Source organism: Oncorhynchus gorbuscha, unplaced genomic scaffold (genome assembly GCF_021184085.1).
Source record: "Oncorhynchus gorbuscha isolate QuinsamMale2020 ecotype Even-year unplaced genomic scaffold, OgorEven_v1.0 Un_scaffold_3162, whole genome shotgun sequence".
In the NCBI taxonomy this organism is placed as follows: domain Eukaryota; kingdom Metazoa; phylum Chordata; class Actinopteri; order Salmoniformes; family Salmonidae; genus Oncorhynchus; species Oncorhynchus gorbuscha.
This window is the reverse complement of record NW_025747485.1, coordinates 1-26337: the sequence shown is the minus strand read 5'-3', so window position 1 is coordinate 26337 and position 26337 is coordinate 1. Positions and strand designations below refer to the sequence as shown.

The following is a 26337-nucleotide window of genomic DNA, read 5'->3' as shown; positions in this document are numbered from 1 at the left end:
TGCGAGTGTAGCGAAATGCTTGTACTAGTCTCTCAAAGCACTTCATGATGACGGAAGTGAGTGCTACGGGGCGGTAGTCGTTTAGCTCAGTTACCTTAGCTTTCTTGGGAACAGGAACAATGGTGGCCCTCTTGAAGCATGTGGGAACAGCAGACTGGTATAGGGATTGATTGAATATGTCCGTAAACACACCGGCCAGCTGGTCTGCGCATGCTCTGAGGGCGCGGCTGGGGATGCCGTCTGGGCCTGCAGCCTTGCGAGGGTTAACACGTTTAAATGTCTTACTCACCTCGGCTGCAGTGAAGGAGAGACCACATGTTTCCGTTGCAGGCCGTGTCAGTGGCACTGTATTGTCCTCAAAGCGGGCAAAAAAGTTATTTAGTCTGCCTGGGAGCAAGACATCCTGGTCCGTGACTGGGCTGGATTTCATCTTCTAGTCCGTGATTGACTGTAGACCTTGCCACATGCCTCTTATGTCTGAGCCATTGAATTGAGATTCCACTTTGTCTCTGTACTGACGCTTAGCTTGTTTAATAGCCTTACGGAGGGAATAGCTGCACTGTTTGTATTCAGTCATGTTGCCAGACACCTTGCCCTGATTAAAAGCAGTGGTTCGCGCTTTCAGTTTCACGCGAATGCTGCCATCAATCCACGGTTTCTGGTTAGGGAATGTTTTTATCATTGCTATGGGAACGACATCTTCGACGCACGTTCTAATGAACTCGCACACCGAATCAGCGTATTCGTCAATATTCCCATCTGACGCAATACGAAAACATGTCCCAGTCCACGTGATGGAAGCAATCTTGGAGTGTAGAGTCAGCTTGGTCTGACCAGCGTTGGACAGACCTCAGCGTGGGAGCCTCTTGTTTTAATTTCTGCCTGTAGGCAGGGATCAGCAAAATGGAGTCGTGGTCAGCTTTTCCGAAAGGGGGCGGGGCAGGGCCTTATATGCGTCGCGGAAGTTAGAGTAACAATGATCCAAGGTTTTACCACCCTGGTTGCGCAATCGATATGCTGATAAAATTTAGGAGTCTTGTTTTCAGATTGGCTTTGTTAAAATCCCCAGCTACAATGAATGCAGCCTCCGGATAAATGTTTTCCAGTTTGCAAAGAGTTAAATAAAGTTCGTTCAGAGCCATCGATGTGTCTGCTTGGGGGGATATATACGGCTGTGATTATAAACGAAGAGAATTCTCTTGGAAGATAATGCGGTCTACATTTGATTGTGAGGAATTCTAAATCAGGTGAACAGAAGGATTTGAGTTCCTGTATGTTTCCTTCATCACACCATGTCCCGTTAGTCATGAGGCATACGCCCCCGCCACTCTTCTTACCAGAGAGATGTTTGTTTCTGTCGGCGCGATGCGTGGAGAAACCCGTTGGCTGCACCGCCCTGGATAGCGTTTTCCCAGTAAGCCATGTCTCCGTAAAGCAAAGAACGTTGCAGTCTCTGATGTCCCTCTGGAATGCCACCCTTGCTCGGATTTCATCAACCTTGTTGTCGAGAGACTGGACATTGGCAAGAAGAATACTGGGAAGTGGTGCGCGATGTGCCCTTTTTCAGAGTCTGACCAGAACACCGCCGCGTTTCCCTCTTTTTCGGAGTCGTTTCCTTGGGTCGCTGCATGCGATCCATTCCGTTGTCCTGTTTGTAAGGCAGAACACAGGATCCGCATCGCGGAAAACATATTCTTGGTCGTACTGATGGTGAGTTGACGCTGATCTTATATTCAGTAGTTCTTCTCGACTGTATGTAATGAAACCTAAGATGACCTGGGGTACTAATGTAAGAAATAACACGTAAAAAAACAAAAAACTGCATAGTTTCCTAGGAACGCGAAGCGAGGCGGCCATCTCAGTCGGCGGGTTAGAGTTATAACTATAGTTCCCTGGAGGAGGGTTAGAGTTATAACTATAGTACCACTGGAGGGTCAGAGTTATAACTATAGTTCCCTGGAGGAGGGTTAGAGTTATAACTATAGTACCACTGGAGGGTTAGAGTTATAACTATAGTTCCCTGGAGGAGGGTTAGAGTTATAACTATAGTACCACTGGAGGGTTAGAGTTATAACTATAGTACCACTGGAGGGTTAGAGTTATAACTATAGATGTTCCGGTTCCGGTTGGAGCGAGTGGTCGCATCTGCACGTCGCTCCAACGGGTAGTATAACTTTTTCATTATATTTCATTATATCACAACGGTTTGATTTGTCTTATCTTAGCAATTTCTTCTCAGCTAGCTACATAGCCGTCTTTGTATCAAAAGATAATTGCGTAATTATCGTATTTCGCCGTCCTAACGTAGTCTTCACTAGTCTTCACTAGCCAGCTAGCTAACGTCCACTGATTAGCTGCACTGGAGAAACTGTTACACTCAACTGAACGACTTGATTAGTTTAGTGTCAGCTAGCTACATAGCTGTCTTTGCTGTCTTCGTATCATCGTATCATCGTATCCAAGATAATTGTGTTGTTTAGGTTTAGAGTGTGTAGTCTTAGAGTGATTATCTTAATTTACCGAGGTTAGCTAGCCAGCTATTTGTCGTCCTTAACGTAGGTGACTCTGCTAGCTAGCCAACAGCTAGCCAACGCTAGCCAACGTCTTCTGTATAGAACTCAACTACCCGGTCGCATTCACAGGTTGTATCACATTTTCACTTCATTTTCATTACAGTACAACGGTTTGATTTGTTTGATCGTAGCTAGCTACTTAGCTAGCTACATAGCCGTCTTTGTATCAAAGATAATTGTGTAGTCTAGAGCGATTTTCTAGGTTCGCTAGCCATCTATTGTCGTTCTTTTAACGCAACGTAACGTAAACAACACTGCTAGCTAGCCTGCTAGCCCCCGAATAGCAACACTGCAGAAACTATTACACTCAACGGAACGACTTGATTAGTGTAGTGTCAACAACGCACCCACTGCCAGCTGGCCTACTTCAGCAGTACTGTATCATTTTAATCATTTTAGTCAATAAGATTCTTGCTACGTAGCTTAACTTTCTGAACATTCGAGACGTGTAGTCCACTTGTCATTCCAATCTCCTTTGCATTAGCGTAGCCTCTTCTGTAGCCTGTCAACTATGTGTCGGTTTATCCCTGTTCTCTCCTCTCTGCACAGACCATACAAACGCTCCTCACCGCGTGGCCGCGGCCACCCTACTCTGGTGGTCCCAGCGCGCACGACCCACGTGGAGTTCCAGGTCTCCGGTAGCCTCTGGAACTGCCAATCTGCGGTCAACAAGGCAGAGTTCATCTCAGCCCATGCCTCCCTCCAGTCCCTCGACTTCTTGGCCCTGACGGAAACATGGATCACCACAGACAACACTGCTACTCCTACTGCTCTCTCTTCGTCCGCCCACGTGTTCTCGCACACCCCGAGAGCGTCTGGTCAGCGGGGTGGTGGCACCGGGATCCTCATCTCTCCCAAGTGGTCATTCTCTCTTTCTCCCCTTACCCATCTGTCTATCGCCTCCTTTGAATTCCATGCTGTCACAGTCACTAGCCCTTTCAAGCTTAACATCCTTATCATTTATCGCCCTCCAGGTTCCCTCGGAGAGTTCATCAATGAGCTTGATGCCTTGATAAGCTCCTTTCCTGAGGACGGCTCACCTCTCACAGTTCTGGGCGACTTTAACCTCCCCACGTCTACCTTTGACTCTTTCCTCTCTGCCTCCTTCTTTCCACTCCTCTCCTCTTTGACCTCACCCTCTCACCTTCCCCCTACTCACAAGGCAGGCAATACGCTCGACCTCATCTTTACTAGATGCTGTTCTTCCACTAACCTCATTGCAACTCCTCCAAGTCTCCGACCACTGCCTTGTATCCTTTTCCCTCTCGCTCTCATCCAACACCTCCCACACTGCCCCTACTCGGATGGTATCGCGCCGTCCCAACCTTCGCTCTCTCTCCCCGCTACTCTCTCCTCTTCCATCCTATCATCTCTTCCCTCCGCTCAAACCTTCTCCCACCTATCTCCTGATTCTGCCTCCTCAACCCTCCTCTCCTCCCTCTCTGCATCCCTTGACTCTCTATGTCCCCTATCCTCCAGGCCGGCTCGGTCCTCCCTCCCGCTCCGTGGCTCGATGACTCATTGCGAGCTCACAGAACAGGGCTCCGGGCAGCCGAGCGGAAATGGAGGAAAACTCGCCTCCCTGCGGACCTGGCATCCTTTCACTCCCTCCTCTCTACATTTTCCTCCTCTGTCTCTGCTGCTAAAGCCACTTTCTACCACGCTAAATTCCAAGCTTCTGCCTCTAACCCTAGGAAGCTCTTTGCCACCTTCTCCTCCCTCCTGAATCCTCCGCCCCCTCCCCCCTCCTCCCTCTCTGCAGATGACTTCGTCAACCATTTTGAAAAGAAGGTCGACGACATCCGATCCTCGTTTGCTAAGTCAAACGACACCGCTGGTTCTGCTCACACTGCCCTACCCTATGCTCTGACCTCTTTCTCCCTCTCTCTCCAGATGAAATCTCGCGTCTTGTGACGGCCGGCCGCCCAACAACCTGCCCGCTTGACCCTATCCCCTCCTCTCTTCTCCAGACCATTTCCGGAGACCTTCTCCCTTACCTCACCTCGCTCATCAACTCATCCCTGACCGTTGGCTACGTCCCTTCCGTCTTCAAGAGAGCGAGAGTTGCACCCCTTCTGAAAAAACCTACACTCGATCCCTCCGATGTCAACAATTACAGACCAGTATCCCTTCTTTCTTTTCTCTCCAAAACTCTTGAACGTGCCGTCCTTGGCCAGCTCTCCCGCTATCTCTCTCTGAATGACCTTCTTGATCCAAATCAGTCAGGTTTCAAGACTAGTCATTCAACTGAGACTGCTCTCCTCTGTATCACGGAGGCGCTCCGCACTGCTAAAGCTAACTCTCTCTCCTCTGCTCTCATCCTTCTAGATCTATCGGCTGCCTTCGATACTGTGAACCATCAGATCCTCCTCTCCACCCTCTCCGAGTTGGGCATCTCCGGCGCGGCCCACGCTTGGATTGCGTCCTACCTGACAGGTCGCTCCTACCAGGTGGCGTGGCGAGAATCTGTCTCCTCACCACGCGCTCTCACCACTGGTGTCCCCAGGGCTCTGTTCTTGGCCCTCTCCTATTCTCGCTATACACCAAGTCACTTGGCTCTGTCATAACCTCACATGGTCTCTCTTATCATTGCTATGCAGACGACACACAATTAATCTTCTCCTTTCCCCCTTCTGATGACCAGGTGGCGAATCGCATCTCTGCATGTCTGGCAGACATATCAGTGTGGATGACGGATCACCACCTCAAGCTGAACCTCGGCAAGACGGAGCTGCTCTTCCTCCCGGGAAGGACTGCCCGTTCCATGATCTCGCCATCACGGTTGACAACTCCACTGTGTCCTCCTCCCAGAGCGCCAAGAACCTTGGTGTGATCCTGGACAACACCCTGTCGTTCTCAACTAACATCAAGGCGGTGGCCCGTTCCTGTAGGTTCATGCTCTACAACATCCGCAGAGTACGACCCTGCCTCACACAGGAAGCGGCGCAGGTCCTAATCCAGGCACTTGTCATCTCCCGTCTGGATTACTGCAACTCGCTGTTGGCTGGGCTCCTGCCTGTGCCATTAAACCCCTTCAACTCATCCAGAACGCCGCAGCCCGTCTGGTGTTCAACCTTCCCAAGTTCTCTCACGTCACCCCGCTCCTCCGTTCTCTCCACTGGCTTCCAGTTGAAGCTCGCATCCGCTACAAGACCATGGTGCTTGCCTACGGAGCTGTGAGGGGAACGGCACCTCAGTACCTCCAGGCTCTGATCAGGCCCTACACCCAAACAAGGGCACTGCGTTCATCCACCTCTGGCCTGCTCGCCTCCCTACCACTGAGGAAGTACAGCTCCCGCTCAGCCCAGTCAAAACTGTTCGCTGCCCTGGCCCCCCAATGGTGGAACAAACTCCCTCACGACGCCAGGACAGCGGAGTCAATCACCACCTTCCGGAGACACCTGAAACCCCACCTCTTTAAGGAATACCTAGGATAGGTTAAGTAATCCCTCTCACCCCACCCCCCCTAAGTTTTAGATGCACTATTGTTAAGTGACTGTCCCACTGGATGTCATAAGGTGAATGCACCAATTTGTAAGTCGCTCTGGATAAGAGCGTCTGCTAAATGACTTAAATGTTAAATGTTAATAACTATAGTTCCCTGGAGGAGGGTTAGAGTTATAACTATAGTTCCCTGGAGGAGGGTTAGAGTTATAACTATAGTACCACTGGAGGGTTAGAGTTATAACTATAGTTCCCTGGAGGAGGGTTAGAGTTATAACTATAGTACCACTGGAGGGTTAGAGTTATAACTATAGTTCCCTGGAGGAGGATTAGAGTTATAACTAGTTCCACTGGAGGAGGGTTAGAGTTATAACTATAGTTCCCTGGAGGAGGGTTAGAGTTATAACTATAGTTCCACTGGAGGAGGGTTACAGTTATAACTATAGTTCCACTGGAGGACGGTTAGAGTTATAACTATAGTTCCACTGGAGGAGGGTTAGAGTTATAACTATAGTTCCCTGGAGGAGGGTTAGAGTTATAACTATAGTTCCACTGGAGGAGGGTTAGAGTTATAACTATAGTTCCCTGGAGGAGGGTTAGAGTTATAACTATAGTTCCACTGGAGGAGGGTTAGAGTTATAACTAGTTCCACTGGAGGAGGGTTACAGTTATAACTATAGTTCCACTGGAGGAGGGTTAGAGTTATAACTATAGTTCCACTGGAGGAGGGTTAGAGTTATAACTATAGTTCCCTGGAGGAGGGTTAGAGTTATAACTAGTTCCACTGGAGGAGGGTTAGAGTTATAACTATAGTTCCACTGGAGGAGGGTTAGAGTTATAACTATAGTGCCACTGGAGGAGGGTTAGAGTTATAACTATAGTTCCCTGGAGGAGGGTTAGAGTTATAACTATAGTTCCACTGGAGGAGGGTTAGAGTTATAACTAGTTCCATGGAAGAGGGTTAGAGTTATAACTATAGTTCCACTGGAGGAGGGTTAGAGTTATAACTAGTTCCCTGGAGGAGGGTTAGAGTTATAACTATAGTTCCACTGGAGGAGGGTTAGAGTTATAACTATAGTTCCCTGGAGGAGGGTTAGAGTTATAACTATAGTTCCACTGGAGGAGGGTTACAGTTATAACTATAGTTCCACTGGAGGAGGGTTAGAGTTATAACTAGTTCCACTGGAGGAGGGTTACAGTTATAACTATAGTTCCACTGGAGGAGGGTTAGAGTTATAACTATAGTTCCACTGGAGGAGGGTTAGAGTTATAACTATAGTTCCCTGGAGGAGGGTTAGAGTTATAACTAGTTCCACTGGAGGAGGGTTAGAGTTATAACTATAGTTCCACTGGAGGAGGGTTAGAGTTATAACTATAGTGCCACTGGAGGAGGGTTAGAGTTATAACTATAGTTCCCTGGAGGAGGGTTAGAGTTATAACTATAGTTCCACTGGAGGAGGGTTAGAGTTATAACTAGTTCCATGGAAGAGGGTTAGAGTTATAACTATAGTTCCACTGGAGGAGGGTTAGAGTTATAACTAGTTCCCTGGAGGAGGGTTAGAGTTATAACTATAGTTCCACTGGAGGAGGGTTAGAGTTATAACTATAGTTCCCTGGAGGAGGGTTAGAGTTATAACTATAGTTCCCTGGAGGAGGGTTAGAGTTTTAGCTAGTTCCACTGCAGTAGTCTGCTGATTGATTCAGAGTGTTTCCATGGCTAGCAGGTAGCGTGACATCATACACCACAGCATCTGTATCGGTCCATTAGTTTTGCTTATATTCAGTCCATTAGCAGCAGGCTGGCTGCTGGCAGAGGTCTTATAGTGAATGGTGATGCTGCATTTATAGTTAGCATTAAAGCAAAGTGGTCTTTGTTTTGCTTATATTATCATGCTGCTTGACCTCTATGGGTATAGTGAGTGGTATCAACAGTTAGTAGTATGAAAGGTTAGGGCTAATAAAGGTTGGGGTTAATGAATGGTTCATCTGGGGTTAGAGAGAATGGTATCAGCAGTTAGGGTTAGTTAAGGTTAAGGTTAGTTAATGTTAAGGTTAGTGTGATGAATGGTTGATCTGGGGTTAGAGAGAATGGTATCAGCAGTTAGGGTTAGTTAAGGTTAAGGTTAGTGGTATGAATGGTTCATCTGGGGTTAGAGAGAATGGTATCAGCAGTTAGGGTTAGTTAAGGTTATTAAATGGTTAGGGTTAGTACTGGGGTTAGGGGTATCAGTGTTAGGGTTAGTGGTTAATTAGTGGTATGAATGGTTCTCTGGTGTTAGAGAGAGTGGTATCAACAGTTAGGGTTAGTACTGGTTAGGGTTAGTGGTATGAATGGTTAGGGTTAATACTGGTTAGGGTTAGTGGTATGAATGGTTGATCTGGGGTTAGAGAGAGTGGTATCAACAGTTAGGGTTAGTCCTGGTTAGGGTTAGTACTGGTTAGTGGTAAATGGTTGATCTGGGGTTAGATGGTTAGGGTTAGGGTAGTAATGGTTAGGGTTAGTGGTATTAATGGTTAGGGTTAGTACTGGTTAGGGTTAGTGGTATTAATGGTTAGGGTTAGTACTGGTTAGGGTTAGTGGTATTAATGGTTAGGGTTAGTACTGGTTAGGGTTAGTGGTATTAATGGTTAGGGTTAGTACTGGTTAGGGTTAGTGGTATTAATGGTTAGGGTTAGTACTGGTTAGGGTTAGTGGTATTAATGGTTAGGATTAGTACTGGTTAGGTTTAGTGGTATGAATGGTTAGGGTTAGTACTGGTTAGGGTTAGTGGTATGAATAGTTGATCTGGGGTTAGAGAGAGTGGTATTAGCAGTTAGGGTTAGTACTGGTTAGGGTTAGTACTGGTTAGGGTTAGTGGTATGAATGGTTAGGGTTAGTACTGGTTAGGGTTAGTGGTATGAATGGTTAGATTAGTACTGGTTAGGGTTAGTGGTATGAATGGTTGATCTGGGGTTAGAGAGTTAGTGGTATTAATGGTTAGTGGTATGAATGTTAGGGTTAGTACTGGTTAGGGTTAGTGGTATGAATGGTTAGGGTTAGTACTGGTTAGGGTTAGTGGTATGAATGGTTGATCTGGGGTTAGAGAGAGTGGTATCAACAGTTAGGGTTAGTACTGGTTAGGGTTAGTGGCATTAATGGTTAGGGTTAGTACTGGTTAGGGTTAGTGGTATCAACAGTTAGGGTTAGTACTGGTTAGGGTTAGTGGTATGAATGGTTGATCTGGGGTTAGAGAGAGTGGTATTAGCAGTTAGGGTTAGTGGTATTAATGGTTAGGGTTAGTGGTATTAATGGTTAGAGTTAGTGGTATGAATGGTTGATCTGGGGTTAGAGAGAGTGGTATCAACAGTTAGGGTTAGTACTGGTTAGGGTTAGTGGTATGAATGGTTAGGGTTAGTACTGGTTAGGGTTAGTGGTATGAATGGTTGATCTGGGGTTAGAGAGAGTGGTATTAGCAGTTAGGGTTGAAGTTAGTGGTGTAACCGGTTGATGTTTCACTGCCTTGCTTTACAACAGAGGAATCTGTTGCGTAACTGAGTTGTGGGTATCGTTATTCATTATCGTTGTAATGGATCAACACTTTAATGAACTGTGACACAGTCCATGGAAATGACTCTATGTACAGTTAGTTCAACTTCTCTCTGTCATGTGAGTCTTATTGGGGAATAATCAGAATTAGTTGGTAACATAGGTAAGATGTTTTATATTCATCATATATGTGTAAGTTACTTCTCATCAGAATGTGTTTGTATAATACTGTGGTGGGTTGCAGTATCTGGTCTCTGTCAGGACTAAGTTGCTTCTCATCAGAATGTGTTTGTATAATACTGTGGCGGGTTGCAGTCATCTGTCCTCTGACAGGACTAAGTTGTTTGGGCCGGAGAGAGGGGAGAGGTCAAGCGTGTATCTCTTGGCTCCACAATGTCTGTGTGCCAGTCAGTGTGTCTCTGTGATCTTGTCAAGATAGGATGGATTTGATATATGCCTGTTGATATGGAGGATTGGTTTGAGTTTGAGAAAAGAACATAGTTTAGGAGACAAAGCTGAACAATAAATGATGCCTATGCTGTCTGGCTATGTGTGTCTTTGCTATAAAGGATCTCAGTTGCAATGTGTAAGGGTCTCTCAGAGAATTCATTGATAGACACTGAATTGATCTGAGAGTCACAGGGTTGCGATGGAGCTCATATAATTAAAGATGGACTTTTGGATAACTAACTCTGACTTGTGTGTGGTTTGCTCTCATGATTTGGTAAATACAGGACATTTCCACGACAGTCTGCTGTTCTATGTTATAATCATGTGAGTCTGCTGTTCTATATTATAATCAGCTTAATTCTATAGCTGGAGGACTCCTGATATCTCCAGGAGTACTGTCTTTATCTGTTGTGGTCTAGTACTGTCTTTATCTGTTGTGGTCTAGTACTGTCTTTATCTGTTGTGGTCTAGTACTGTCTTTATCTGCTGTGGTCTAGTACTGTCTTTATCTGTTGTGGTCTAGTACTGTCTTTATCTGTTGTGGTCTAGTACTGTCTTTATCTGTTGTGGTCTGGTACTGTCTTTATCTGTTGTGGTCTAGTACTGTCTTTATCTGTTGTGGTCTAGTACTGTCTTTATCTGTTGTGGTCTAGTACTGTCTTTATCTGTTGTGGTCTAGTACTGTCTTTATCTGTTGTGGTCTAGTACTGTCTTTACCTGTTTTGGTCTAGTACTGTCTTTATCTGTTGTGGTCTAGTACTGTCTTTACCTGTTGTGGTCTAGTACTGTCTTTATCTGTTGTGGTCTAGTACTGTCTTTACCTGTTGTGGTCTAGTACTGTCTTTATCTGTTGTGGTCTAGTACTGTCTTTATCTGTTGTGGTCTAGTACTGTCTTTATCTGTTGTGGTCTAGTACTGTCTTTATCTGTTGTGGTCTAGTACTGTCTTTATCTGTTGTGGTCTAGTACTGTCTTTATCTGTTGTGGTCTAGTACTGTCTTTATCTGTTGTGGTCTAGTACTGTCTTTACCTGTTGTGGTCTAGTACTGTCTTTATCTGTTGTGGTCTAGTACTGTCTTTACCTGTTGTGGTCTGGTACTGTCTTTATCTGTTGTGGTCTAGTACTGTCTTTATCTGTTGTGGTCTAGTACTGTCTTTATCTGTTGTGGTCTAGTACTGTCTTTATCTGTTGTGGTCTAGTACTGTCTTTATCTGTTGTGGTCTAGTACTGTCTTTATCTGTTGTGGTCTGGTACTGTCTTTATCTGTTGTGGTCTAGTACTGTCTTTTTGTAGCTGTCTTTATCTGGCTGTCTTCCCAGTGGTCTACTTGGTGTGTGAACTGTGACTGTCTACTTGGTGTGTGAACTGCTGACTGTCTTCCCAGTGGTCTACTGTAAGTGTGAACTGCTGACTGTCTTCCCAGTGGTCTACTTGGTGTGTGAACTGCTGACTGTCTACTTGGTGTGTGAACTGCTGACTCTCTTCCCAGTGGTCTACTTGGTGTGTGAACTGCTGACTGTCTACTTGGTGTGTGAACTGCTGACTGTCTTCCCAACTGTGACTGTCTACTTGGTGTGTGAACTGCTGACTGTCTTCCCTGCTGACTGGTCTACTTGGTGTGTGAACTGCTGACTGTCTACTTGGTGTGTGAACTGCTGACTGTCTTCCCAGTGGTCTACTTGGTGTGTGAACTGCTGACTGTCTACTTGGTGTGTGAACTGACTGTCTTCCCAGTGGTCTACTTGGTGTGTGAACTGCTGACTGTCTTCCCAGTGGTCTACTTGGTGTGTGAACTGCTGACTGTCTTCCCAGTGGTCTACTTGGTGTGTGAACTGCTGACTGTCTTCCCAGTGGTCTACTTGGTGTGTGAACTGCTGACTGTCTTCCCAGTGGTCTACTTGGTGTGTGAACTGTCTGACTGTCTTCCCAGTGGTCTACTTGGTGTGTGAACTGCTGACTGTCTTCCCAGTGGTCTACTTGGTGTGTGAACTGCTGACTGTCTTCCCAGTGGTCTACTTGGTGTGTGAACTGCTGACTGTCTTCCCAGTGGTCTACTTGGTGTGTGAACTGCTGACTTTCTTCCCAGTGGTCTACTTGGTGTGTGAACTGCTGACTGTCTTCCCAGTGGTCTACTTGGTGTGTGAACTGCTGACTGTCTTCCCAGTGGTCTACTTGGTGTGTGAACTGCTGACTGTCTACTTGGTGTGTGAACTGCTGACTGTCTTCCCAGTGGTCTACTTGGTGTGTGAACTGCTGACTGTCTTCCCTGTCTTCCCAGTGGTCTACTTGGTGTGTGAACTGCTGACTGTCTACTTGGTGTGTGAACTGCTGACTGTCTTCCCAGTGGTCTACTTGGTGTGTGAACTGCTGACTGTCTTCCCAGTGGTCTACTTGGTGTGTGAACTGCTGACTGTCTACTTGGTGTGTGAACTGCTGACTGTCTTCCCAGTGGTCTACTTGGTGTGTGAACTGCTGACTGTCTTCCCAGTGGTCTACTTGGTGTGTGAACTGCTGACTTTCTTCCCAGTGGTCTACTTGGTGTGTGAACTGCTGACTGTCTTCCCAGTGGTCTACTTGGTGTGTGAACTGCTGACTGTCTTCCCAGTGGTCTACTGTCTTGACTGTCTTCCCAGTGGTCTACTTGGTGTGTGAACTGCTGACTGTCTTCCCAGTGGTCTACTTGGTGTGTGAACTGCTGACTGTCTTCCCAGTGGTCTACTTGGTGTGTGAACTGCTGACTGCTCATCATTTGCAGATAGTTGTTGACACATCAACCAGGATCAAGTGGCGGGGCGATTTGTGACTTGTGTTGGTGATCAGTGACTGTATTGGAGTGGTCCCACCTCTACTACGCAGTCAGCAGTAAGTGTTAGTTCTTCAGTCTCCCTTGGCTTCTCAGCGGCAGCTGTAAGTGTTAGTTCTTCAGTCTCCCTTGGCTTCTCAGCAGTCAGCAGTAAGTGTTAGTTCTTCAGTCTCCTTGGCTTCTCAGCAGTCAGCAGTAAGTGTTAGTTCTTCAGTCTCCCTTGGCTTCTCAGCAGTCAGTTAGTTCTTCAGTCTCCTTGGCTTCTCAGCAGTCAGTTAGTTCTTCAGTCTCCCTTGGCTTCTCAGCAGTCAGCAGTAAGTGTTAGTTCTTCAGTCTCCCTTGGCTTCTCAGCAGTCAGCAGTAAGTGTTAGTTCTTCAGTCTCCCTTGGCTTCTCAGCAGTCAGTCTCCCTTGGCTTCTCAGCTGTAAGTGTTAGTTCTTCAGTCTCCCTTGGCTTCTCAGCAGTCAGCAGTAAGTGTTAGTTCTTCAGTCTCCCTTGGCTTCTCAGCAGTCAGCAGTAAGTGTTAGTTCTTCAGTCTCCTTGGCTTCTCAGCAGTCAGCAGTAAGTGTTAGTTCTTCAGTCTCCCTTGGCTTCTCAGCAGTCAGCAGTAAGTGTTAGTTCTTCAGTCTCCCTTGGCTTCTCAGCAGTCAGCAGTAAGTGTTAGTTCTTCAGTCTCCTTGGCTTCTCAGCAGTAAGTGTTAGTTCTTCAGTCTCCCTTGGCTTCTCAGCAGTAAGTGTTAGTTCTTCAGTCTCCCTTGGCTTCTCAGCAGTAAGTGTTAGTTCTTCAGTCTCCCTTGGCTTCTCAGCTGTAAGTGTTAGTTCTTCAGTCTCCCTTGGCTTCTCAGCTGTAAGTGTTAGTTCTTCAGTCTCCCTTGGCTTCTCAGCTGTAAGTGTTAGTTCTTCAGTCTCCCTTGGCTTCTCAGCAGTCAGCAGTAAGTGTTAGTTCTTCAGTCTCCCTTGGCTTCTCAGCAGTCAGCAGTAAGTGTTAGTTCTTCAGTCTCCCTTGGCTTCTCAGCAGTAAGTGTTAGTTCTTCAGTCTCCCTTGGCTTCTCAGCAGTAAGTGTTAGTTCTTCAGTCTCCCTTGGCTTCTCAGCTCTTCAGTCTCCCTTGGCTTCTCAGCTGTAAGTGTTAGTTCTTCAGTCTCCCTTGGCTTCTCAGCAGTAAGTGTTAGTTCTTCAGTCTCCCTTGGCTTCTCAGCAGTGTTAGTTCTTCAGTCTCCCTTGGCTTCTCAGCTGTAAGTGTTAGTTCTTCAGTCTCCCTTGGCTTCTCAGCAGTAAGTGTTAGTTCTTCAGTCTCCCTTGGCTTCTCAGCTGTAAGTGTTAGTTCTTCAGTCTCCCTTGGCTTCTCAGCTGTAAGTGTTAGTTCTTCAGTCTCCCTTGGCTTCTCAGCTGTAAGTGTTAGTTCTTCAGTCTCCCTTGGCTTCTCAGCAGTCAGCAGTAAGTGTTAGTTCTTCAGTCTCCCTTGGCTTCTCAGCAGTCAGCAGTAAGTGTTAGTTCTTCAGTCTCCCTTGGCTTCTCAGCAGTAAGTGTTAGTTCTTCAGTCTCCCTTGGCTTCTCAGCAGTAAGTGTTAGTTCTTCAGTCTCCCTTGGCTTCTCAGCAGTAAGTGTTAGTTCTTCAGTCTCCCTTGGCTTCTCAGCAGTAAGTGTTAGTTCTTCAGTCTCCCTTGGCTTCTCAGCTGTAAGTGTTAGTTCTTCAGTCTCCCTTGGCTTCTCAGCTGTAAGTGTTAGTTCTTCAGTCTCCCTTGGCTTCTCAGCTGTAAGTGTTAGTTCTTCAGTCTCCCTTGGCTTCTCAGCTGTAAGCGGCAGTTATGTTTGTGGCCGTTTTGTCGCCAAGACGGTTCTGCCGAGTTATTTGAGGAAAGAAAGAGAGGAAGTCTCCACACCACTCTCTCACTTGAGTATCTTACCTTGTTATTTATGTATCCACTGCTAAAGCCACTTTATACCACTCAAATATCAAGCTTCTGCCTCTCTTTTTCCACCTTCTCCTTCCTTAATCCTCCACCCACTCCCTCCTCCCTCTCTGCGGATTACTTTGTCAACCACTTTGAAAAAAAGGTTGACGATACCCTCCTCCTCCACTCAGCCTATTGAGTCCACTGGTCTCACTCACACAGAACTACCCTACACCTTTACCTCTTTCTCTCCTCTCGCTCCAGATGACAGCCTGCGACTAGTGAGATCTGGCCGCTCGACCCCATCCCCTTCTTTGTTCTCCAAGACAATCTCTGGAGACCTCCTCCCATTCCTCACTTCCCTCATCCCTGACCACTGGCTGCACCCTATGACTTCAAAATGGCCAGAGTCACTCCCCTCCTCAAGAAATCAAAACTCCTCCCATTCCTCACTTCCCTCATCCCTGACCACTGGCTGCGCACCCTATGACTTCAAAATGGCCAGAGTCACTCCCCTCCTCAAGAAATCAAAACTCCTCCCATTCCTCACTTCCCTCATCCCTGACCACTGGCTGCGCACCCTATGACTTCAAAATGGCCAGAGTCACTCCCCTCCTCAAGAAATCAAAACTCGACTCATCTGACATCTAAAACTACAGACCTTTATCCCTTCTTTCTTTTCTCTCTAAAACACTTGAGCATCTCTGACCGACTCTCTCAGAACGATCTTCTGGACCCTAACCAGTCAGGCCTCAAGACAGGTCACTCAACACGATTCTGCTCTCCTCTGTGTCACAGAGGATCTTCTGGACCCTAACCAGTCAGGCCTCAAGATGGGTCACTCAACACGATTCTGCTCTCCTCTGTGTCACAGAGGATCTTCTGGACCCTAACCAGTCAGGCTTCAAGACTGGTCATTCAAATAGTCCCAGGGTCTATCAGATCCTCCTCTCCACCCTCTCAGGGCTGGGTGTCTCAGGCTTTATCAGATCCTCCTCTCCACCCTCTCAGGGCTGGGTGTCTCAGACTCTATCAGATCCTCCTCTCCACCCTCTCAGGGCTGGGTGTCTCAGGCTCTATCAGATCCTCCTCTCCACCCTCTCAGGGCTGGGTGTCTCAGGCTCTATCAGATCCTCCTCTCCACCCTCTCAGGGCTGGGAGTCTCAGGCTCTATCAGATCCTCCTCTCCACTCTCTCAGGGCTGGGTGTCTCAGACTCTATCAGATCCTCCTCTCCACCCTCTCAGGGCTGGGTGTCTCAGGCTCTATCAGATCCTCCTCTCCACCCTCTCAGGGCTGGGTGTCGCAGGCTTTATCAGATCCTCCTCTCCACCCTCTCAGGGCTGGGAGTCTCAGGCTCTATCAGATCCTCCTCTCCACTCTCTCAGGGCTGGGTGTCTCAGACTCTATCAGATCCTCCTCTCCACCCTCTCAGGGCTGGGTGTCTCAGGCTCTATCAGATCCTCCTCTCCACCCTCTCAGGCCTGGGCGTATCAGGCTCCACCCTCAGGGCTGGGCGTCTCAGGCGTCTCAGGTTCTCCACACTACTGGATTGCATCCTACCTGGCAGGCCGCTCCTACCAGGTGATGTGGAGAGGATCTGTGTCCGCACCACGTACTCTCTCTACTGGTGTCCCCCAGGGCTCGGTTCTAGGCCCTCTCCTCTTCTCTCCATACACCAAGTCACTCAGCTCCGTCATATCCTCACATGGTCTCTCCTATTATTGCTATGCAGATGACACAACTACTTTTCTCCTTAACCCCTTCTGACACCCAGGTGGCGACACGCTTCTCATATATCTCAGCTTGGATGTCGGTCCTCCACCTCAGCCTCGACAATACGGAATTGCTCTTCCTCTCCATCCCGGTTGACTCCACAGTGTCGCCCTCCCAGAGTGAAAAGAACCTTGGCGTGACCCTGGACAGCACCCTGTCGTTCTCTGCAAACATCAAAGCAGTGACCCATTCTTGCAGGTTCATCTTCTACAACATCTGTAGAGTACGACCTTCCCTCACAAAGGAAGCGGCGCAGGTCCTAATCGAGGCACTTGTCCTCTCCCGTCTGGACTACTGCAACTCACTGTTGGCTGGGCTCTCCACTTGTGCCATCCCACCCCTACGGGAGGGCAGCTCCCACTCAGCCCAGTCCAAGCTCCTCTCTCCCACTCAGCCCACTCAGCCCAGTCCAAGCTCTTCTCTCCCGCTCAGCCCAGTCCAAGCTCTTCTCTCCCACTCAGCCCAAGCTCAGCCCAGTCCAAGCTCTTCTCCCCACTCAGCCCAGTCAGCCCAGTCCAAGCTCAGTCCAAGCTCTTCTCTCCCACTCAGCCCAGTCCAAGCTCTTCTCTCCCCGCTCAGCCCAGTCCAAGCTCTTCTCCCACTCAGCCCAATCAGCCCAGTCCAAGCTCTTCTCTCCCACTCAGCCCAGTCCAAGCTCTTCTCTCCCGCTCAGCCCAGTCCAAGCTCTTCTCCCACTCAGCCCAGTCCAAGCTCTTCTCTCCCACTCAGCCCAGTCCAAGCTCTTCTCTCCCACTCAGCCCAGTCCAAGCTCTTCTCTCCCGCTCAGCCCAGTCCAAGCTCTTCTCTCCCACTCTTCTCTCCCACTCATCTGAATATACTAACTACTGTGATATGTGGTTGTCTCACCTAGCTATCTGAATATACTAACTACTGTGATATGTGGTTGTCTCACCTAGCTATCTGAATATACTAACTACTGTGATATGTGGTTGTCTCACCTAGCTATCTGAATATACTAACTACTGTGATATGTGGTTGTCTCACCTAGCTATCTGAATATACTAACTACTGTGATATGTGGTTGTCTCACCTAGCTATCTGAATATACTAACTACTGTGATATGTGGTTGTCCCACCTAGCTATCTGAAGATGAATATACTAACTACTGTGATATGTGGTTGTCCCACCTAGCTATCTGAATATACTAACTACTGTGATATGTGGTTGTCCCACCTAGCTATCTGAATATACTAACTACTGTGATATGTGGTTGTCCCACCTAGCTATCTGAATATACTAACTACTGTGATATGTGGTTGTCCCACCTAGCTATCTGAATATACTAACTACTGTGATATGTGGTTGTCCCACCTAGCTATCTGAATATACTAACTACTGTGATATGTGGTTGTCTCACCTAGCTATCTGAATATACTAACTACTGTGATATGTGGTTGTCCCACCTAGCTATCTGAAGATGAATATACTAACTACTGTGATATGTGGTTGTCCCACCTAGCTATCTGAATATACTAACTACTGTGATATGTGGTAGTCCCACCTAGCTATCTGAATATACTAACTACTGTGATATGTGGTTGTCCCACCTGAATATACTAACTACTGTGATATGTGTTGTCCCACCTAGCTATCTGAATATACTAACTACTGTGATATGTGGTTGTCTCACCTAGCTATCTGAATATACTAACTACTGTGATATGTGGTTGTCCCACCTAGCTATCTGAAGATGAATATACTAACTACTGTGATATGTGGTTGTCTCACCTAGCTATCTGAAGATGAATATACTAACTACTGTGATATGTGGTTGTCTCACCTAGCTATCTGAAGATGAATATACTAACTACTGTGATATGTGGTTGTCTCACCTAGCTATCTGAATATACTAACTACTGTGATATGTGGTTGTCCCACCTAGCTATCTGAATATACTAACTACTGTGATATGTGGTTGTCTCACCTAGCTATCTGAATATACTAACTACTGTGATATGTGGTTGTCCCACCTAGCTATCTGAATATACTAACTACTGTGATATGTGGTTGTCTCACCTAGCTATCTGAATATACTAACTACTGTGATATGTGGTTGTCCCACCTAGCTATCTGAATATACTAACTACTGTGATATGTGGTTGTCCCACCTAGCTATCTGAATATACTAACTACTGTGATATGTGGTTGTCCCACCTAGCTATCTGAATATACTAACTACTGTGATATGTGGTTGTCCACCTAGCTATCTGAATATACTAACTACTGTGATATGTGGTTGTCTCACCTAGCTATCTGAATATACTAACTACTGTGATATGTGGTTGTCCCACCTAGCTATCTGAATATACTAACTACTGTGATATGTGGTTGTCCCACCTAGCTATCTGAATATACTAACTACTGTGATATGTGGTTGTCCACCTAGCTATCTGAATATACTAACTACTGTGATATGTGGTTGTCCCACCTAGCTATCTGAATGAATATACTAACTACTGTGATATGTGGTTGTCCACCTAGCTATCTGAAGATGAATATACTAACTACTGTGATATGTGGTTGTCCCACCTAGCTATCTGAATATGTGGTTGTCCCACCTAGCTATCTGAATATACTAACTACTGTGATATGTGGTTGTCCCACCTAGCTATCTGAAGATGAATATACTAACTACTGTAATATGTGGTTCTGTCCTACCTAGCTATCTGAAGATGAATATACTAACTACTGTGATATGTGGTTGTCCCACCTAGCTATCTGAATATACTAACTACTGTGATATGTGGTTGTCCCACCTAGCTATCTGAATATACTAACTACTGTAATATGTGGTTGTCTCACCTAGCTATCTGAATATACTAACTACTGTGATATGTGGTTGTCCACCTAGCTATCTGAATATACTAACTACTGTGATATGTGGTTGTCCCACCTAGCTATCTGATGATGAATATACTAACTACTGTAATATGTGGTTGTCTCACCTAGCTATCTGAATATACTAACTACTGTAATATGTGGTTGTCCCACCTAGCTATCTGAATATACTAACTACTGTAATATGTGGTTGTCCACCTAGCTATCTGATGATGAAAGCACTAACTGTAAGGTGCTCTGGATAAGAGCTTTTGCTAAATGACTAACATGTAATAATCTATGTGATGCTGTGAGTGTTGTTGTGGCTCATTGCTGTCTACTCCTCTTCTCTCATCTCCTTTCCTCTCTCATCTCCTCTCTCATCTCCTCTCTGTACTCCTCTCATCTCCATCATCTCCTCCCTGTCTCCTCTCTCCTTTCATCACCTCCTCCTCTCCTCCCCTTTCCTTTCATCGCCTCCTCCTCTCCTTTCCTCCTCTCTCCTCCTCTCCTCCCCTCTTCCAGAAAGGCTTCACTCCCCTCCATGTTGCAGCTAAGTATGGGAAGATGGAAGTGGCCAACCTTCTGCTGCAGAGACACACTGCGCCCGATGCAGCTGGGAAGGTACCGTAGTCACCATGGAAACAGGGATGAGCTAGTCTGGTAGTCAGTAGTGCATCTCACTGATAGTAATAGTAACGTACAGCACAAATAGTTCTCACTGATGTCATATGAGTTATTCTCATATTGGTTCATTATAATGTAACTACACATCAGTATTCTTGCAGTGCTACGAACCAGGTTTCCATCCAACCTTTTTAATTTGTCGGTAAAATGTGTTATTTGAGAAATGGCGGTGAAAACGCCTTTTGTGTGCAAATATTGATTAACCATCACATGGAAGGAAGCTTGGGAGTCACGCGATGATATGTTGTGTGGTCCTCCCACTACGACTCCGGCTTGGAGCTACGCGATGATATGTTGTGTGGTCCTCCCACTACGACTCCGGCTTGGAGCTACGCGATGATATGTTGTGTGGTCCTCCCACTACGACTCCGGTTTGGAGCTACGCGATGATATGTTGTGTGGTCCTCCCACTACGACTCCGGCTTGGAGCTACGCGATGATATGTTGTGTGGTCCTCCCACTACGACTCCGGTTTGGAGCTACGCCATGATATGTTGTGTGGTCCTCCCACTACGACTCCGGCTTGGAGCTGGATGAAGCGATGATATGTTGTGTGGTCCTCCCACTACGACTCCGGCTTGGAGCTACGCGATGATATGTTGTGTGGTCCTCCCACTACGGGCTTGGAGCTACGCGATGATATGTTGTGTGGTCCTCCCACTACGACTCCGGCTCCGCGATGATATGTTGTGTGGTCCTCCCACTCACGACTCCGGCTTGGAGCTACGTGATGTTGTGTGGTCCTCCCACTATCCGTTGTACGCCATGATATGTTGTGTGGTCCTCCCACTGACTCTTTCATTTGATTATTAGCTGGATGAAGAAACTGTATGAATGAAGGTCCATTATCATGTATACAGTTTGGATTTGGTTTGACTCATTTAGAAGTAGATTGAGGTTGGATTTGGTTTGACTCATTTAGAAGTAGATTGAGGTTGGATTTGGTTTGACTCATTTACATTTACATGGCTCTGATCCAGAGCCACTACATTTACATTACATTTTACATTTAAGTCATTTAGCAGACGCTCTTATCCAGAGCGACTTACAAATTGGTGCATTCACCTTATGACATCCAGTGGAACAGTCACTTTACAATAGTGCATCTAAATCTTAAAGGGGGGGGTGAGAAGGATTACTTTATCCTATCCTAGGTATTCCTTAAAGAGGTGGGGTTTCAGGTGTCTCCGGAAGGTGGTGATTGACATTTAGAAGTAGATTGAGTTTGTTTCCCCAACATGTGTTTGACACCCCTGCTCTAGAGAGAGAAGCCCCTGTTATGGTGCTGAAACACTCTGATCAATATAACATCAAATCAAATCCATTTATAAAGCTCTTCTTAGATCAGCTGATATCTCAAAGTGCTGTACAGAAACCCAGGCTAAAACCACAAACAGCAAGCAATGCAGGTGTAGAAGCACGGTGGCTAGGAAAAACTCCCTAGAAAGGCTGGAGCCTAGGACGAAACCTAGAGAGGAACCAGGCTATGAGGGGTGGCCAGTCCTCTTCTGGCTGTGCCGGGTGGAGATTATAACAGAACATGGCCAAGATGTTCAAATGTTCATAAATGACCAGCAGGGTCAAATAATAATAATCACAGTGGTTGTCGAGGATGCAACAAGTCAGCACCTCAGGAGTAAATGTCAGTTGGATTTTCATAGCCGATCACTAAGAGTATCTCTACCACTCCTGCTGTCTTTAGAGAGTTGAAAACAGCAGGTCTGGGACAGGTAGCACGTCCGGTGAACAGGTCAGGGTTCCATAGCCGCAGGCAGAACAGTTGAAACTGCAGCAGCACGGCCAGGTGGACTGGCGACAGCAAGGAGTCATCATGCCAGGTAGTCCTGAGGCATGGTCCTAGGGCTCAGGTCCTCCGAGAGAGAGAAAGAAAGAGAGAATTAGAGAGAGCATACTTAAATTCACACAGGACACCGGATAAGACAGGAGAAGTACTCCAGATATAACAGACTGACCCTAGCCCCCAGACACAAACTACTGCAACATAAATACTGGAGGCTGAGACAGGAGGGGTCAGGAGACACTGTGGCCCCATCCGATATTACCCCCGGACAGGGCCAAACAGGAAGGATATAACCCCACCCACATTGCCAAAGCACAGCACCCACACCACTAGAGGGATATCTTGGTCCGAGACTGAACATGTCTTTATTCAACGGACAAAGACAGTATTGGAATTGTTCTAACTGATTTATATTTCAACCACTTCAGATCCCAGTTTGTCATCCTTCCACTGTGTTGGGCTAAGTGCCTCCACCTTCAGTCCAACACTAATGCAGCTATGTATGCTGTTTCTATAGAGTGGTCTAACTCCCCTACATGTAGCTGCTCACTATGACAACCAGAAAGTGGCTCTGCTGCTGCTGGACCAGGGAGCTTCACCACACGCTGCTGCCAAGGTAGGTATCAATTACACATTTACACCACAGCAGACGCTCTTATCCAGAGCCACTTACAGGATATTACCCTCCTCTGTGGCGTAATATGTTCTGTCTGTGGTGTAGAATGGGTACCCTCCTCTGTGGTGTAGAATGGGTACCCTCCTCTGTGGTGTAGAATGGGTACCCTCCTCTGTGGTGTAGAATGGGTACCCTCCTCTGTGGTGTAATATGTTCTGTCTGTGTTGTAGAATGGGTACCCTCCTCTGTGGTGTAGAATGGGTACCCTCCTCTGTGTTGTGAATGGGTACCCTCCTCTGTGGTGTAGAATGGGTACCCTCCTTTGTGGTGTAGAATGGGTACCCTCCTCTGTGGTGTAGAATGGGTACCCTCCTCTGTGGTGTAATATGTTCTGTCTGTGGTGTAGAATGGGTACCCTCCTCTGTGGTGTAGAATGGGTACCCTCCTCTGTGGTGTAGAATGGGTACCCTCCTCTGTGGTGTAATATGTTCTGTCTGTGTTGTAGAATGGGTACCCTCCTCTGTGGTGTAGAATGGGTACCCTCCTCTGTGGTGTAGAATGGGTACCCTCCTCTGTGGTGTAATATGTTCTGTCTGTGTTGTAGAATGGGTACCCTCCTCTGTGGTGTAGAATGGGTACCCTCCTCTGTGTTGTAGAATGGGTACCCTCCTCTGTGGTGTAGAATGGGTACCCTCCTCTGTGTTGTAATATGTTCTGTCTGTGGTGTAGAATGGGTACCCTCCTCTGTGGTGTCATATGTTCTGTCTGTGTTGTAGAATGGGTACCCTCCTCTGTGGTGTAGAATGGGTACCCTCCTCTGTGGTGTAGAATGGGTACCCTCCTCTGTGGTGTAATATGTTCTGTCTGTGGTGTAGAATGGGTACCCTCCTCTGTGGTGTAGAATGGGTACCCTCCTCTGTGGTGTAATATGTTCTGTCTGTGATGTAGAATGGGTACCCTCCTCTGTGTTGTCATATGTTCTGTCTGTGGTGTAGAATGGGTACCCTCCTCTGTGGTGTAGAATGGGTACCCTCCTCTGTGGTGTAATATGTTCTGTCTGTGTTGTAGAATGGGTACCCTCCTCTGTGGTGTAGAATGGGTACCCTCCTCTGTGGTGTAGAATGGGTACCCTCCTCTGTGGTGTAATATGTTCTGTCTGTGGTGTAGAATGGGTACCCTCCTCTGTGGTGTAGAATGGGTACCCTCTGTGGTGTAATATGTTCTGTCTGTGGTGTAGAATGGGTACCCTCCTCTGTGGTGTCATATGTTCTGTCTGTGGTGTAGAATGGGTACCCTCCTCTGTGTTGTAGAATGGGTACCCTCCTCTGTGGTGTAGAATGGGTACCCTCCTCTGTGGTGTAGAATGGGTACCCTCCTTTGTGTTGTCATATGTTCTGTCTGTGTTGTAGAATGGGTACCCTCCTCTGTGTCGTAATATGTTCTGTCTGTGGTGTAGAATGGGTACCCTCCTCTGTGGTGTAGAATGGGTACCCTCCTCTGTGGTGTAGAATGGGTACCCTCCTCTGTGTTGTAGAATGGGTACCCTCCTCTGTGGTGTAGAATGGGTGGTGTAGAATGGGTACCCTCCTCTGTGGTGTAGAATGGGTACCCTCCTCTGTGGTGTAATATGTTCTGTCTGTGGTGTAGAATGGGTACCCTCCTCTGTGGTGTAGAATGGGTACCCTCCTCTGTGGTGTAGAATGGGTACCCTCCTCTGTGGTGTCATATGTTCTGTATGTGGTGTAGAATGGGTACCATCCTCTGTGGTGTAGAATGGGTACCCTCCTCTGTTGTGTAGAATGGGTACCCTCCTCTGTTGTGTAGAATGGGTACCCTCCTCTGTTGTGTAGAATGGGTACCCTCCTCTGTGGTGTAATATGTTCTGTCTGTGGTGTAGAATGGGTACCCTCCTCTGTGGTGTAGAATGGGTACCCTCCTCTGTGGTGTAATATGTTCTGTCTGTGGTGTAGAATGGGTACCCTCCTCTGTGGTGTAGAATGGGTACCCTCCTCTGTGGTGTAGAATGGGTACCCTCCTCTGTGGTGTAGAATGGGTACCCTCCTCTGTGGTGTCATATGTTCTGTATGTGGTGTAGAATGGGTACCCTCCTCTGTGGTGTAGAATGGGTACCCTCCTCTGTGGTGTCATATGTTCTGTCTGTGGTGTAGAATGGGTACCATCCTCTGTGGTGTAGAATGGGTACCCTCCTCTGTGGTGTAGAATGGGTACCCTCCTCTGTGGTGTAGAATGGGTACCCTCCTCTGTGGTGTAGAATGGGTACCCTCCTCTGTGGTGTCATATGTTCTGTATGTGGTGTAGAATGGGTACCCTCCTCTGTGGTGTAGAATGGGTACCCTCCTCTGTGGTGTAGAATGGGTACCCTCCTCTGTGTTGTCATATGTTCTGTCTTTGGAGTAGAATGGGTACCCTCCTCTGTGGTGTAGAATGGGTACCCTCCTCTGTGGTGTAGAATGGGTACCCTCTGTGGTGTAATATGTTCTGTCTGTGTTGTAGAATGGCTATACTCCACTCCACATCGCGGCTAAGAAGAACCAGATGGAGATTGCCACGACGCTGCTGGAGTACGGAGCCGACACCAACTCTATGACACGTCAGGGCATCACACCGCTGCACCTGGCCTCTCAGGAGGGCAACGTAGACATCGTTACCCTGCTACTGGCCAGGGAAGCCACCATCAGCTTGGGCAACAAGGTGAGGGTCAGGGGTCAGGTGTTAGGGTTGTCCTGAGTTGTAATGTGGTATGTCCTGTCATGTGTTCTAATGTGGTATGTCCTGTCATGTGTTCTAATGTGGTATGTCCTGTCCTGTGTTCTAATGTGGTATGTCCTGTGTTCTAATGTGGTATGTCCTGTCCTGTGTTCTAATGTGGTATGCCCTGTCCTGTGTTCTCATGTGGTATGTCCTGTCCTGTGTTCTAATGTGGTATGTTCTATCCTGTGTTCTAATGTGGTATGTCCTGTCCTGTCCTTTGTTCTAATGTGGTATGTACTGTCCTGTGTTCTAATGTGGTATGTCCTAATCTGCGTTCTAATGTGGTATGTCCTGTCCTGTGTCCTGTCCTGTGTTCTAATGTGGTATGTCATATCCTGTGTTGTAATGTGGTATGTCCTGTCCTGTGTTCTAATGTGGTATGTCCTAACCTGTGTTCTAATGTGGTATGTCCTGTCCTGTGTTCTAATGTGGTATGTCCTAACCTGCGTTCTAATGTGGTATGTCCTGTCCTGTGTCCTGTCCTGTGTTCTAATGTGGTATGTCCTGTCCTGTGTTGTAATGTGGTATGTCCTGTCCTGTGTTCTAATGTGGTATGTCCTGTCCTGTCCTGTGTTCTAATGGGGTATGTCCTGTCCTGTGTTCTAATGTGGTATATCCTGTCCTGTGTTCTAATGTGGTATGTCCTATCCTGTGTTCTAATGTGGTATGTCCTGTCCTGTGTCCTGTCCTTTGTTCTAATGTGGTATGTCCTATCCTGTGTTCTAATGTGGTATGTCCTGTCCTGTGTCCTGTCCTGTGTTCTAATGTGGTATGTCATGTCCTGTGTCCTGTCCTGTGTTCTAATGTGGTATGTCCTGTGTTCTAATGTGGTATGTCCTGTTTTCTAATGTGGTATGTCCTGTCCTGTGTTCTAATGGGGTATGTCCTGTCCTGTGGTCTAATGTGGTATATCCTGTCCTGTGTTCTAATGTGGTATGTCCTATCCTGTGTTCTAATGTGGTATGTCCTGTCCTGTGTCCTGTCCTTTGTTCTAATGTGGTATGTCCTATCCTGTGTTCTAATGTGGTATGTCCTGTCCTGTGTCCTGTCCTGTGTTCTAATGTGGTATGTCATGTCCTGTGTCCTATCCTGTGTTCTAATGTGGTATGTCCTGTGTTCTAATGTGGTATGTCCTGTGTTCTAATGTGGTATGTGTT

The 26337-nt window shown here is 47.0% G+C and overlaps 1 protein-coding gene across 1 annotated transcript in view; it reads left to right on the top strand.

Annotated features, from left to right (window-relative positions):
* The window catches only part of LOC124027382 (ankyrin-3-like), a gene marked incomplete at its 3' end in the record, with an annotated part of 38096 nt that extends 12976 nt beyond the window's left edge, over positions 1–25120 (top strand). Inside the window, exons 5-7 of the mRNA XM_046339828.1 lie at positions 19830–19928; positions 22310–22408; positions 24923–25120. Of these exons, the coding sequence (XP_046195784.1) occupies positions 19830–19928; positions 22310–22408; positions 24923–25120 (396 nt within the window). The remainder of the gene's footprint in view (positions 1–19829; positions 19929–22309; positions 22409–24922) is intronic.
* Between the last annotated feature and the right edge of the window lie 1217 nt (positions 25121–26337).